The 14,835-nt window shown below is 40.5% G+C and overlaps 1 protein-coding gene across 5 annotated transcripts in view; it reads left to right on the top strand.

Moving 5' to 3' along the window:
* The window catches only part of fam172a (family with sequence similarity 172 member A), a 143,108-nt gene extending 129,781 nt beyond the window's left edge, over positions 1-13,327 (top strand). For all 5 annotated transcript variants that reach the window (XM_058071924.1, XM_058071920.1, XM_058071922.1 and 2 more), the window contains one exon: positions 11,495-13,327. In XM_058071924.1, coding sequence (XP_057927907.1) covers positions 11,495-11,658 — 164 coding nt within the window. In that variant the 3' untranslated portion in view covers positions 11,659-13,327. The remainder of the gene's footprint in view (positions 1-11,494) is intronic.
* Positions 13,328-14,835: the final 1,508 nt, after the last annotated feature.

Raw genomic sequence — 14,835 nt, 5'->3', positions numbered from 1 at the left:
GACGCAGGGACACACGCAGACAGGAAGTTAGAAGGGAGGTTTGTGTCAATTTACTTCTCTTTAGAACACTTTGGGTCTGACCCGCTCTCCAGCATGTCGCTTCCTCTTGCTCCATCATTCCATAAACAAGCACATCCTTACCACTGAAGGCGCGCCGACTCGCCAACACTAATAACATTACTCATGTTTTGATTTGCCGCTTGACATCTACGTGAGTGTGGGTGGTGGGGGGTTGATTCACGTAGATGTTTGTGTTTGTGTTATATGACCAAAGTATGAAGTAGGTCTAAACAATGTGTGTGTGTGTTTCCTTCTGGGCCTTTCTGATTACAAGGATGGAAGATCTTCATCACAGAGGAAACCGTGTTAACCTGTCACCTTCTCCTCTCGCTATTTATCTTTTGTGTCTCCTTAAAGCACACACCCACGCATGCACAAGCTTGCTAGTGTGCACACAAATTCCCTCTCACACACATATACATACAGTAAGTAGCAGCCATCCACTGATCTTGTTGAGTGTGTGTGTCAACTCCATTAGCACATTCCCCGATAGGGCCAGAGACCTCTTATCTATGGCGACCCATTAATTGCACTTTGTTCCCTTAAGTGATCTATTTCAGACCTGTCCCGCCCATAACACCCACTCCCTGCTATCTCCACCCCTGCCCCGCTCTTCCCCCACCTGACCTCTCTCTTCTCCTTCCTACTTCATCCTCTCACTTCTCTTCTGATTCGTTCTTTTTGCAAGTAAACACATGCACACGCAGACACACAACCTTCCCCTCAAGAATCACTCAAGAGCACAAGGTTGTGTGACAAGTAGCTCAATAGGTGAATAGCAGGTGTATGGATGTGTAATCACATGTTCCACTTTGCAGAATTGTTTTCCCATTTGTTCCGCAGATGATTTGTTCCCATTTGTTCCATCAGTGTGTTTACAGCACACATTCAGTATCAACAACATTAGATGCACCGTAGGGATTTAACTCAGAGGTGAAACTTCACTGTTTATTACTAGAACTGCAGTAGTAGACATATTCATTCATTCATTCATTTTCTACCGCTTTTCCTCACAAGGGTCGCGGGGGTGCTGGAGCCTATCCCAGCTGTCTTCGGGCGTAAGGCGGGGTACACCCTGGACTGGTCGCCAGCCAATCACAGGGCATAGTAGACATATTATCAAATTTATTTATTAAGTTATGTAAAAATGTATTACCTCTTCCCGCAATTTCATTTCTTCTCACCTGCCTAATTAGGGTGAAGGTATAACAATAATGATATCACCATATAGTACAATTACTGTATGACTACTATATTGCAATGACTTTCAACTACTATTAATATAATAATAGTAAATAATAAATGTGTTTGCACTTTTTAATAAGTGTATACTTAAGAACGGTTTACAGATGGATTAAAAATGTATTATATGCTTTTTAATGTGTTATAAATACTGTATAGTTTCTTTACTTATGTGCTTTAATCATCAATGTTGATTACTGACATGAGTGGCCACTCATTGCATTGACCACCATTTATATACTATCTGTGTATAGTGTACTCGAGAGACTGAAGTGCGGGGTAGTGACTGCCTTTCATCCACAGATATATATCACCTTATGTTAACAAGATATTTGATCTATTTGCATAAATCTGTCCCTTGTCTACAATGCGCCTGGTGTTACCTTGCATTGGACAATGATTGTGCCATTGGGACCTGCATTACTTTCTATTGAACTTCCATAACCTGGTTATTGAAGAAGGCCTCTATGCAAGGTGTGTGTGATCACCATGGCAGTACGTGCACGGGGGTGTGGGGGGGGGGGGGGGTCTCACTCTCAAGGCTGTCTATTCAGTGAGCACTGATGCTGAATGCAGCCTGTCTTTCTTACAGGTGCAAGGGAAGCCTCTCTAACCCCTCTTCTCCTCCACCACCTCTTTTGTCACTCAATGATGTGTGTCTCATATTGTGGACGAGTGCATATTTGCGTGTGGGAGTGTATATGTTTCTCTCTGCTTAGTGTTGTCATGAAGGTGCCAAGGAGTATGTATGTGCACCATGCATGTGTCTTTTTGTGTGTGTGTGTTTGTTTGAGACCTCATTGTGTTAAAGTGGGGAAGAGGTTGTGTGGTTGGGCAAGTAAGAATTGTAGTATAAGAGGTACAGCCATGCAGCCTGTGTGGAGTTGAGCTTTGAATTTGGTTGTATAGACGTGTGTTTTTCCATATGTGCATGCTCCATGCCTTCTTTAGCAAGGTTGGCTGTCCTGACCTATACCCTGGCATGATAACAAATGTGTGCGTAGGTGTATGTGTCACTCTATATATGTACTTTTATGTTTATACATGTGCATATATGTAATGTGTCTGCATTCATAGGCAATCTTTGCGGGTGCCTCTCCTTTCAGACATGCTGCTTTTGAGACACATTGTGCCTGGCCATAGAAACAGAAGCTCTCCAATGCTCTTCAATAGGCAAAAAACAAAAAGGTGTCAGGCGAGCTAGCAGCCCCGAAGTGTTTGCCATTTAAGTCCTGACCAATGGTGCTGCACACAGAACAAAGGACCTGGACAGGGAAGGAGGCCGGTGTATTGTTTACAGTTCTAATGTCTGGGTGGCACTCCCCAAGTGTACCCATACTCATTCAGTATACCCTTCCTGCCCATGTGTATCTATAACAGAGGCCCTTCTATGCTATATTCAATAAAAAGTATGCTTTATGTATTGATGCACTTTCCAACTCAAATTTTTACTTCTTGTAATGATGGTTTTTCCACACATTCTGGCAAGGTTTCTGTATTGTTTGCTCATCCAACTTTTAATAATTATGTGCACCTTAAATAGTCCAACTGCATTTGTTAGCATGCGACTACTTTAGAAAGCACAGAGAGCTGTCTAGATCTTACTTGGATTTCCAAAATTGTCTGTTTTAATTTATTCCATCCCACAGCCCGCCTCCAGGCACGCCCACTCCACTGTGATTAGTCACCCTCCCAAGTGTTCCCGAAGACTTACGGACTATTGCCGAACCCGCGTGTTTAATTTTGTTGGTATATGAGTTGATAATAAATGAATAAACCCTATGGAGTGCGATTTGAAAAGTGGTTAGGAGCTACTGGCTGGCGACCCCTGACTTACCGTGTATGAACTCAGAGTGGTAACGTAGGTCCACATTTACTAAGTGCAGATAATCTTGGCACAACATCGGTAGTGGAAATGTGTACATTACACATTTTTTGCGGGACTACCCGTGTTTAAAACAACCTTGGTAGACCCACCAATTGTGGTGAAAAGGGGTATTAAAAACTCAAGACATTGGTGAAATATGCGATGTGTCCAACCAATTAAACGTCACTTAGAACTCTCCTTCCCTTTTGTTTTGGAGCGTGCTCATATCAACATGGAACAAAATTAAGCAATTGACACTGAGCAATGCTGTCAAGGCGAGTGCTTTTGATTTTTACCGAAGACAAGAGGGCAGTGTGTGTCACCGGTATCAAATAGCCTGTGCTGTCCTTGGACTGGTGTTATCTTGTAAATACTCTGCTTCAAGTCTATAAAAGCTAGGGTCCTTTTTGACAGCCAAGGCCACACATTCACATCGGTATTAAAAAAAACACTCAGTGTCTGGGTGGGAAGCAGGAGGGAAGGATAGAGGAAGGGAGGGGGGCAAATAAAGTAAACTAGAGCACCATACTTTTTGTCCACTACCTCCTTCAAGGTTATGTGTTCACTACCAGGGCAGCTTTTGTGAAGTCTGGTTAAAGGGTACATTGTTTCCCCTGAAAATAGAATACAGTGGAACCTTGGTTATCGTTATTTATCCTTTCGTAAAGGTCAAATTGAAGCTAAAATGTACCAAAAAAGAGCATAATAGGTCCCTTTTAAAAGAACTAACTGGACCCCACATGAGCCAGCACTTGGCAACAGAGACAAGGAAAAACTCCCTTGTGGAAAGAAACCTTGAACAGAGCCCAGGCTTTGGGGAAGCCAACCAGTTGTGTTGGGATGGACGGTAGAGGGACTGAGGGTAGATAGGATAGGACAATAATAACAATGATAGGACAGAGGACGGGGTTTAGCGACAGAGGCGAGGTATAAGAGAACAATAGCAGACACCAGTCCAGGGTCATTTGAGAGAGGGGAAAAATTTTGATTCCATCCTTTTGAAGTTCTGGCAGCAACCCACCAGCAAACCAAATGAAGAAGAAGATTCAGTAAATCTTTGACTCCTGTCTCATTGACAACAAATCTCAACACTTGCAACTTTCTTTGGCCCAACTGGTGGGTTAGAGAAATAAAATATGTACAAACAGTGAGTCACCAGCACATGGGGATCTATTGGGGGTGACAGGAATTCCATAATTAGATCTATGAAATGTTGTACAATAACTGAGACAGTGTATGAAAACCGGATCATAATTTGGTAAAATGTTTTTGACAAAAATCGAATCATACTAAAACGGGGGATTTCAAAAGTTTTCGCTGTGTAACGTATCTTGTGATTTTAATGACATTCTACAAATTCTCAATTTCTCACTCTTGATTGGGTTTTTTTGGCCCTTTTTTAAGTTAGTCCCCTCAGTGGCCCCTGTAGCAAGAGTGATTCAGGTTCCTCATCTCTATGTGTTTAATGAGTTCTGCCTTGTTTTTTTCTGACAACAGCGCACAGTAATAAGTAAAGTAATTAAAAGCAGCACAAGGGGGGAAACACAGAGCCCACTTAACTGACTAGCATTAAAAATCATTTGCATTTGAGAGGAAGTTAGCGTTATTTTGAGGAGTTGTCTTTGTTGTTTTTATTACATTTTTCACGCCTGAAACTGTAAAACTTTGCATTAAACTTTCATGCTACTGTAGAGGAGTTTGACCTTAATCTATCTCTTATTAACAATTAAATGCTTACTGAAGTATAGTGTAAACATAGATTAAGAGTCTATGTTGTGGATATCTTCACCTGAAGTGGAAATGGAGTGGTGGCATTAAGGACGGAGGTATAGATGTAGATTTAATTATCTTTTGGAGCAAGGACGAGGCTTCTGTGTTTCCATGGCAGTGTGGCTATGCAGTTGTCACCTGCCTGGGCTACATTTGACCTCATCTCAGGGCCAAACGCCATTCTTGACCTTTCTTCGTGTCTGTAAGGTAGAGGAAAACACATATAATGATACTACAAACACATACTGTATGTATTCCCCGTGAACACACACATGCACACACGCCACGACAGATCGTCTAATATCAGAGACCGTCAGTGGCGGAAATCCGAGCGTCTGACAACCAGGATACAGATAGCGATTCCCCTCCGCTGATCCATGCAACAGATAGTTTCCACAAACAGCAGTTCGGCTAAGGTTACATGCAGCCAGGGCCTACTTGACAATGTGCCGCTCGGCCCCACACCAAGATTAAACAAAAGCTTAGGTTACCGTTGTTAGGAAATTGATAAGAAAATGCTTGTGTTCCATTTTGATCAGAAAGGAAATGAGAAAACGTTTGCATCTGCATACTTTAATATAGTGTGCATCTGTCTTGTTAGGTTCTGTGTTGTTTATTTTTGTCATTTTTACTCTGTGATTAAATCCTTCTTTTTAAATTGAAGTTCATTAAATGTTTAATACAAATGTCAATGCACTTTATTCATTGTTTAAAGCGATTCAATTCACAGAGGAAAATGTCATGCCTCTACATTCCCCATGTCACTAAATCCTTTTAATAAATGTAGTAGAGTTATGCCTCCTCCCCCCTTGAAGTGTAATTACCAATCACCAAAAAAAAGAGTTTGAATCAAATAAAATGGGCCATTTGTACACAACCAATTAACTGTTGCAACTTTAAATAATGTCGCCCAGATGGAACCTAATTATAGTCGGCACACTTTGATTCAGGCTTTCTGTCGGAGTATCACTCGGGGCGTCACTTTGGCTTTTCAGTCACCTAGCGTTTGTTTTGAAATTGGTGACAATCAGAGCAGATTACCATTTGTAACGGCATGCAGTGTTTGGTGCGCCGGGAAGAAAGCATGGCCCATAGCTATGGAGGAGTTTCTGTGCTTCCTTTTTAACAGCTCCACACTCTCTTGTTCCCTTTCCCCCCTGCACACAAACGATAACAACTCTGTGTGTTTTTTGTAGTTTTTGTAGGGAGATGGGGTTACATGTGAGAGTGAATGTGTGTGTGTGTGTGTGTGTGTGTGTGCTTGTGTGCCATCCATGAGGAAATGCCTACAAGTGGCAAATCTCTGTGTTGCAGGATAGTCAGAGAGTGATCAAACAGTCAGTCATTACCCTCTGAGATCCTCAGTGGCTGTGACGGAGGACAACAAGGCTAAATATCAGGGATCAGATACACTTTGTGGTTGTGCTATAAGTGATACAGCCTCCACACTCACACTAAAACACACACACACAAGGCCAGGAACTGGTCTGAAACCCTCTCCTGACCCAAGCAAAAAGCATCAGGAATTTTCTTTCTAGACATGTTTTTGTATTTGCATCCCATTTAGCAGTTTTTTTTATTTAATTTATTTTAATTTAATATAATTTAAGTTTAATAGGGTTTGCAAACAATAATACAGTCTGAATATTAAAGAAATATTTTGGTTTAATAATTGTCATGAAAAGTGCTATTTTCTATGGAATTATGGCATTGTCTATGTGGTGAAAATATAGATAGTTTACACCTGTATACTGTGAAAACAATACAACACACTGATCCAGACAAAGTTGTGGATTTCATGCTTTTGTTTCTCCTGTATTGTCCATGTCAGTAGTCGGTGTTACACTGCAATTATATAATTATATAATAATTGTGTTAAAATAGTTTGGTGGGCAACAAAAAAATGCACACAAGGTAACCGCAAGGTTACAAACTTCTCCAAATGCATAATTACTGATTTTATTTTCCAAGTGTTTTAATTTTATTGCTCATAAATGAAACCACTTATCTCTTGATAAACATTTTTATTCAGCTGCTAAAACATAGCCAATTAATGTTTATGGGTTCACTTTAACACACAAAGTGTATAGCCAGATGACACCTCATTGATCCCGCCCATCTTTTAAAGATATTACTTTGATTTGTGGCATAGCTGAGGTAATCCCCTCTTACAATCAGCCCCACCCCCTCAGTCTTTAGTGGCTGGCGAAGGCTGGTCATTGGGGTTCGGCCTCTAAATCAGTGATCACATCGCATCTTTGACAACATCCATTAGGCGCGACACACTTTGGCACTTACTGAAGGTTGTGCATATGCTGTTAAAGGCCTATTTAGCGTGTCAGAGCTGGTTCATGTATGTGATCCTTGTTAGTGGGTTGGACCTCAATACAGAGCTTCCACTCTATAGAGGGGTGGGGCTTAATGCCAGAGTCATCGGCGGGGCATGGGCTCATCTGCGTATTGGCACAGTGACGCCCCCCTGGTGACCCTGAACTGCAGTGGGATAGGGTGGAGAGCCTGGCGGTGTTCCGTGGGAGTTCACCACCAGTTCAGGGTGAATGTGAGAGCCTTGCGACATTGATCGCTTTTGCTGGAGGGGGGGTAAGAAGGACAAAACACAAGTATCTTGCCACAAATTGGCTATAAATGTTAGATCAGGGGTATGAGAAGGTTTTGGTCGGAGAAGTTTTGCTTTTTCAGACGTGTATGTTAAAGCGAGCCCTGCACCGGTAACACACATGCTGCTTATTTGCTCCCATGATTGTCAGCACGCTAAATTTGACCCAGGGCGCTGACTGAGGTCGACTCGCTACTGAGATCCCTGCCTTCATCACAAACTTTGAACAGACACCTGTGAAGTTTACGCTCAAGATAGAGTCTTGAAGCCATACACACAAACACACACATGCACGCAAGCCATCTCTATTAATGCATCCAGGCCGAGGTCAATCTAATAAACATGGGGTCAGTGCAGTGGTCATCAGAGGCCTGTCTACAGTGAGAAAGCCTTTAAGGTGCTTTCTAATTGTATCCCTGTGGCCCTCTAGTCTAGCTTTTTATAGCCAATCTCTTGTACACAGCATAGAGTGGAGGAGGCAAGGGAGGAGGGAGAAAGGAAGTGAGGAAAGCAGTATATCAAGGAAAGCTGCCATTTTCTACATGTTTTGTTCTTTTTTTTATTTTTTGCACACCGCGTGAACTGATTTTAGATACAAAGCTTATCCTTTTTTAATCCTCCGTAGAAAATTAGTGGAGCCTATTTTAATATTCTTATCGTCACAAACAAATACAGGTAGTAACAAAAAAAAAAAAGAAGTCTTAAGCGTGCAGAAAGACAAGTTCAAAAAGGAACACACATTACTTCCAGCAGTGTATTCACTTATTCTTCTGTTTGTAAACGCAAAAGTCCAAATATCAGCACACGGAAAACTTTATCTCTCTGGGAAGTACAAAAAAAACCTCCTCAAGTTCAGTTCCATGTAGTAGCTAAGCGGCTTTAGTTTCTTGCCTGCAGGTCCACATATTCGCATGGCAATTTATTAGGAAAACAAAAAAGTTAAGCGGTATATAGCATTCAAAGTGGGATTTTTGCAAAAACATTGTCATCCCTGAAAGAGCAGAGTGCATGCACAAGCCCCCTGCGGTGAAACACACCCAAAGACTGAAGTACACTTAAAGCCCATATCAGCAGGAATTCAAAAGTGTTGAAAATAAAAACTTGACAGGAGCTAAAACTTAATACTTTCATTGCATCTATTAGTTAAATAGCTGATCTATATTACTTACTACGGGTGTCATGAATAGGGTTGGAACTAACATTCTGTTTCTCTTGGGATTCAAATGTTTTATTTCGGTCCCTTGATTCGATGCCCACCTTGCCACCCGGAAGAAATAGCTGCGAATAAAAAGTTCAGATTAACTTCAGAAAAAAAGAGCAGTCAGCTCAGTGCAATACAACATCATTAGTGTTCACACATTCATGGTGTAGAAATAACAGATACCTCGTCTTTGATGTGCTACATCGGACTTCCTCTAAGCAGTCAGCAAAGTCAAACAACAAATGGCGTCTGTCTCATGCCAATGTAACTGAGAGTTTCAGGATGCTAGCGGATGTGGAAGTTCTGTGTAAATAAAGGACAGGAGCTACGCCTTAGCAGGTTTATTATTTGCACAGTACATCTCTGTTAGCAACAATAAAAGAACCTTCGCAACTCAAAATACTGTTTACCTGTGTTCACAAAATAAGGGTTTCAAAAAAAATATTTTAAGAAAAGTACAAAGAAAGACTAGTGTCGAAGCGACCCTAGTAGGATAAGTGGCTGGTTATTGCAGTCTACTCAATTAACTATACGTTACAGTCTTGTGCACTCTATGTGTATGCTAGCAGACCCGCCTCCACCCAGAGACAACATGACTGACAAAAGGGCTCACTCAGTTCCTGCTGTCAAACATGCCATAGTGCTGAAACCAATGAACAGACTGAACCCTCTTCCTGCCTGTTTGGAGGAAAGAGACATGCACGTGGCAATATATTCAGACAGGAAAGTTTTTGACTTCATTTTTGTTCATTTTGTGATTAATGAATTAATTTATTATTGTCCCAGGCCTAGTGCCCATGAGACATTTTTTTCTGAAAGAGAGCTTTTTAATGTCGCGAGATCTGTGTTATGTTGTGTGGTGTGGCGTGGCGTGGCATGGTAGACCACCGTTGTTTCTTCAGTTTATTGATACATTGTAATGCCTGGTACAACTAAAGGTCCTTTCGCATCAGAGTTTAATATCTATCCTGTATGATTGCAACAGTTTGATCCTGAAGCAGAATATTCGTATTTCCTTTGTTTAGTATGGTAAAGGTTTGGCTATAAGTTGGGTTTCAGTCTCAAACCACAGTATTCTTATGGGGGACTCTCCAATGCCAAGCCATGTTTCTTGTTGCAGCGATCACTATAGCTTAGAAGAAACATAAGTAAGAGGGCGACTCTCAGGTGCATGTAGGCCGACCAGATTTCAAGATTATAGTGTGACCCTAACTTGGGAACCAGCTAACCTGGAAGGAAACCCTGCCACAAACCAGCCCACCTGAAACCCCTTAGTTTCCTCTCCCCGCTTCTGCCTCAACTTCCCTCAATCGACTCTTTAGAATGAAGCACTACCGCTCCACTGGTTTTGCTTAGTGCATCCTTTGTGCATTTTGTTGGAATGCTTGAAATGGAAAGGAGGCCATGCAGTGGTGTTGATTGTCAGCTATCTGCTTGGATAACATATTAAGCCCCTCCTATTGGACCACCGGGTCATAGGCTGACATGGCTCTCATAGGCCTGAGGAAGCAACGTACCAATATTAATATCTCAATTATTTTCTTTTCCCCCTCCTACCCCAGATACACAAATGCTGCAAACATTCTACAGTAAGTTTGAATGATTTGTTGATGATGTGTTGTTGTTTGAACCAGAAATTATTGTTATGACTGTAAAATGAGTGTCACCCTCATTGCGCCACTGGATTGATAGACTTATTAATGCAGGAACCGGAGTAATATGACTCGCAGTCAATGATTGAGCCACTCACGTCACATTTAAACACCTCAAAATGATGATAGTTTTCTTTTTAAGCGGTACAATGTGGAGGTTTTGCACCCTTGTCCCTGTAAGGTCCATCGCCTTTCTCTTTTGTGCGGTCCTGTACATGTCATGTTATGTCATGTATCTCACTACAACTCTAATATAAGCAACCTAAAATGGCATGCTGACAAAATGTATGTTTTTGACCACAAAACGCACTAACGAGGCTGGGCAAAGGAGGTGGCAAAAGGAGGTGATGATGCAACTGCACAATAAAAGAGCTCATATTTGGTGCGGTTTTAATCCATATAAACAGCCACAAGGCAGCAGAAGTGCATTTTATAAGAGCTCGGCATGGATCTTTCCTGTGTCAGAGAGTGCTCCAAAACAAGCACCCCTCATAATAATAATAATAAGAAGAAGAAGAAGAAGAATACGGTCGACTGTTGCAGGCATAACCCTCAAATACTAAAGCTCAACTCTGAATCCCTGCTCTCACTTCCTGTCTTCCACACAGAATACATTTACTGCAATATACACATAACAGTCTTATTTTTGTCTTATTTGGCTTATTTTCTCTGATTATATCTACTATTTGGCTAATATGAATGTAAAAGGGTGTTATTTGATGTTTAGAGGGCTCCAATAATGGTTAAAAAATGGCATTCTGTCACTATGAAAACATTTTATTCATAAAGAAGGAATCCCACTTCACAGAAATTCACTTATAATATTTGTGGACATAGTTTACATAAAATGTTTTTTTTTCTTAATAATAAGGAGAAAATCATGCAAGTACATGCAATGATAGCAATGATGTGCTTGCTCTTTACAATATACAATTGCTCTGTTCATTTTTGGTGCCATTTCAGATCCTTCAACATTTACCTGCAATCTCTGAGGGAACTACAGTTGGATTCCATTATATGTAGACTTTTATTTTTAATATTTTAAAGCCTTCTCATGCTAAAGTGTGTATATGTTGTTTGTGTAGGCACTGAACGGCATGAGTTGACCTCCTGGATGAGTTTCGACTCCATCTTCAGGTTCTTCAGCGAAGTTCTGGAGATGAAAGAAGACGAGGAGGCAGAAGAGACATCCACCAACACTGTAACCACACGCAGCAGCTCCCTCAAAAGCAAACATCAAGATTTGTAAAAGAATAACAACAACACTGACTTGGGGCGAGAGTGTAGCGGGTGGGAGGCTTCAGATAAAGGAGGTTTCTCCTTTTTGATTTTTTTTTCTATCTTCTCTAACCTCCTCGCTCTACTCCCCGTTCTCCCTTCCAGCATTGTTGTTGTTGTGCGAGAGAGGAGTCCAGGGTCAGCATGTCACAATAACATTTTGCATTACGTCAAGATGGGCGCAACCGTCCAAGCAAAATTTGGACTAGTTTGTGCTTCCTGAGGGCTTACAGACAGTGGGCTGTGCACCGTGCCTTGTGGAACACCAGTGGACTACCCTCCAGTTTCAACTGCTCAAAATGTCCTTTCTGACAGATAGCATGAAATTATTTTACATTTTTTTAATCTCTGCTCAGCATGATTGTTCATAGTACACTTTAACAATTCGCTACACAAAGATTGTCATTTTTATGACTTTTTTTTAACTCATTTACCGAGCTAAATTTAGAACACCCGTGCTGTTGTACTCATATTGTATATGTATGCCTCACCTTTTCATATCTTTGAAATGGATGTCTGTGTGTGATTGGATGCGACGAAACAAACAAAGCAAGCACAATGTGCGCTGAATATTTACAGTGGGGGTCAGTGAGCATATTTAAAATCACTTACAGTCAAGCATCAAATGGATTTAAGGGGTATCTCATTTAAACAGGAGCCATAAGACAGCTCTCAACACTCAATAGATGACACATGTCAGGAAATCCTAGATCTCAATATTATTCTAAGCCTGAATGATGTTAGAGAAAAGTATAACATTTCTATTTTTTTCCTCTTTTACTTCTTGTGTTCTTAGATGTGACAACTCCCTGCTCAGCCGCACTTAATCTGACTATGTGACACAAACATGATAACATTTTTTTTAAGTTTTATAAACCAGTCAAGGCTTAACAGAATACATTTCTAATGTGTCACGACATTAGTCAAATCTTACACAGCCATTGCTAAATCTTATGATACCTTAGACACTTCCTTAAATATGTACTTTCCCTTATTCCCTCCTCACTTCTGATAGTCACGATTGTTTAACTTTTAACTGTGAAATCCTCTTTCTCCCCCAAGCCCACTGTGTGTGTGTGTGTGTGTGTGTGTGTGTGTGTGTGTGTGTGTGTGTGTGTGTGTTAATGCTTTTGAGGATTATCTTCATGCTGTAATGAGACAAGTGTGGCTGATGGTTGCAAGGCCTAATTTCCTTTTAATTTGATTCCCATCTCTCCTGGTTTCAGAAAAAAATGGCTTGCTTATTATTTGATTTGATGAATTTGGTTTCCAGATACCGTTGCTCATCTTTCTGCTTTTCACACAAAATCTGCTCATTTTTCCCACTTTATAATTTGTATATTGTTGCCTTGAGGGAACACACAAGGCTCAGTGTTTCCAATAACAAATGACGAGAGAGCAAAGCACAGTGTGTAAATAAATAAAAGGGGGTTTATTTTGCCCATTTTCCCTCAAAGATATTATTTTAGGGGGGGAATGTGGTGGAAAATACATGATTTCACTTTTATCATTTTAATTTTCTTCATTAAATGTCTTACTTGGCTCTGAATTCTTAATGAACTTTGTTTGTTCTGCACAATGATTCATTTAATGACAATGTTAATAAATACAATACAAAACAATCATGCAAATAAACTCATTTTTTACATCACATTTTCTCATGTATTTTGTATATATAACTAAGTCGACATTTATTTTATCTTGCTTGTAGCAAATCAGCTAAATGTTTGAAGTAGCAAACATAAATATGTCAACCAAAAGTCAATGAGAAGTTTTTTATTCTGTTTGGTTGTATTTGTATGTTACTCAACATTGAAGAATTCATACAAATTAAATATTTGAAGGAACACAAAATGGTAACAGGTGAATAAAAGCAACGTTTTAAAAGATACTACAAAAGTTATGAAATTTTGGTCATGAAATAGAGCAAGGGGAGCCCCTTCAATTTGACTGATTCATTAGTTTTGAGTCCAATTATAGGTCATGAAACACCCCTAATCAAATGTTTTCTATATCAATAAGTGACAATTCACTCCACATGCAAGCTTTCTGACAATGTATTGTAGAAATGCACTTTAGATGTGCCACAATTTGGCTTCATTTATTAGCACATCAAGTTGTCAGGTTCCTAATCCCTGCTTGTATTGAAATGATGCCTCATTTAATGCTCCTATGTGACTCCTTTAAGTTTCTTTTTCTTTGCAGGCCTGTGTTCTACTCTGTCTCTTTCACACACACACACACACACACACACTCACTTTGTATGAGTGGGCTGCTCCTTGACATGTAAAAGTTTGCTTTAATGTTGATATTTCAATTTTTTCAAGCCTTGAAAGAGTTGTTGTCACGCTTGCCTGCACTGCACTTTGTGTGTGTGCGTGTGCAAGATGTGCCCCTCGAAAGATGAACTCCCGCCAAGCAGTTGGAATGTCACCCCTCTGACACACACACACACACACACACACTCCTGCGGATCACTGTCACATCACTATTTGCATAATGATATGCTCAGCGCTCAGGAGAAAAGTAACCCCCAAATTTTACGGGTCAACTAACTGCAACAATCAATGTTTTATCGGCTCTACTAAGGGAAAATATCTTTAACAAGCATGAGTGGAGGAACGCTCTTTCTTCTCTCCTCCCTCCGTCTCCTATCAATTCAATCCACAGCTTATCACAAAGGATATTTCCAAAGCAGCTAAAACATGCAAATGCACACGATCATCACACTCTCATCTATATGCACTTAAGCCATTCAATGTATATATTTCTATTTTTTATTTTCAAACATAGCTTGCAGGGTCTGTATAGTGGCCGAGTTGGCTCAAACTCATTACATATTCATTGACTGGCAAGAGAAGCCATTTAATCCAATAGAAACAACTCTTCCATATTCTAATAAGGAATCACTGCAGCTGCAAGGAAGGAAGAAAGGGTGCACAGGTGGAGCTCCAATGGCTCTTGGCTCCAGCATGCACCTTTGATTTATAATGGGTGTCATTCTTTTTATTTAAATATATATACTACATGTATTTTTTTGGAGGGGGGGGGGAGTGAGAAAGCACACCAGAAAGTTTCATTGCAGTGATGGTGATAATAAATATGCACGAACATAGTGGAAGTTTTTTTTTGCGAGACTTGCAGCCTG

Source organism: Doryrhamphus excisus, chromosome 4, assembly GCF_030265055.1.
Source record: "Doryrhamphus excisus isolate RoL2022-K1 chromosome 4, RoL_Dexc_1.0, whole genome shotgun sequence".
Taxonomy (NCBI): Eukaryota; Metazoa; Chordata; class Actinopteri; order Syngnathiformes; family Syngnathidae; genus Doryrhamphus; species Doryrhamphus excisus.
This window is presented reverse-complemented; position numbering and strand designations above follow the sequence as displayed.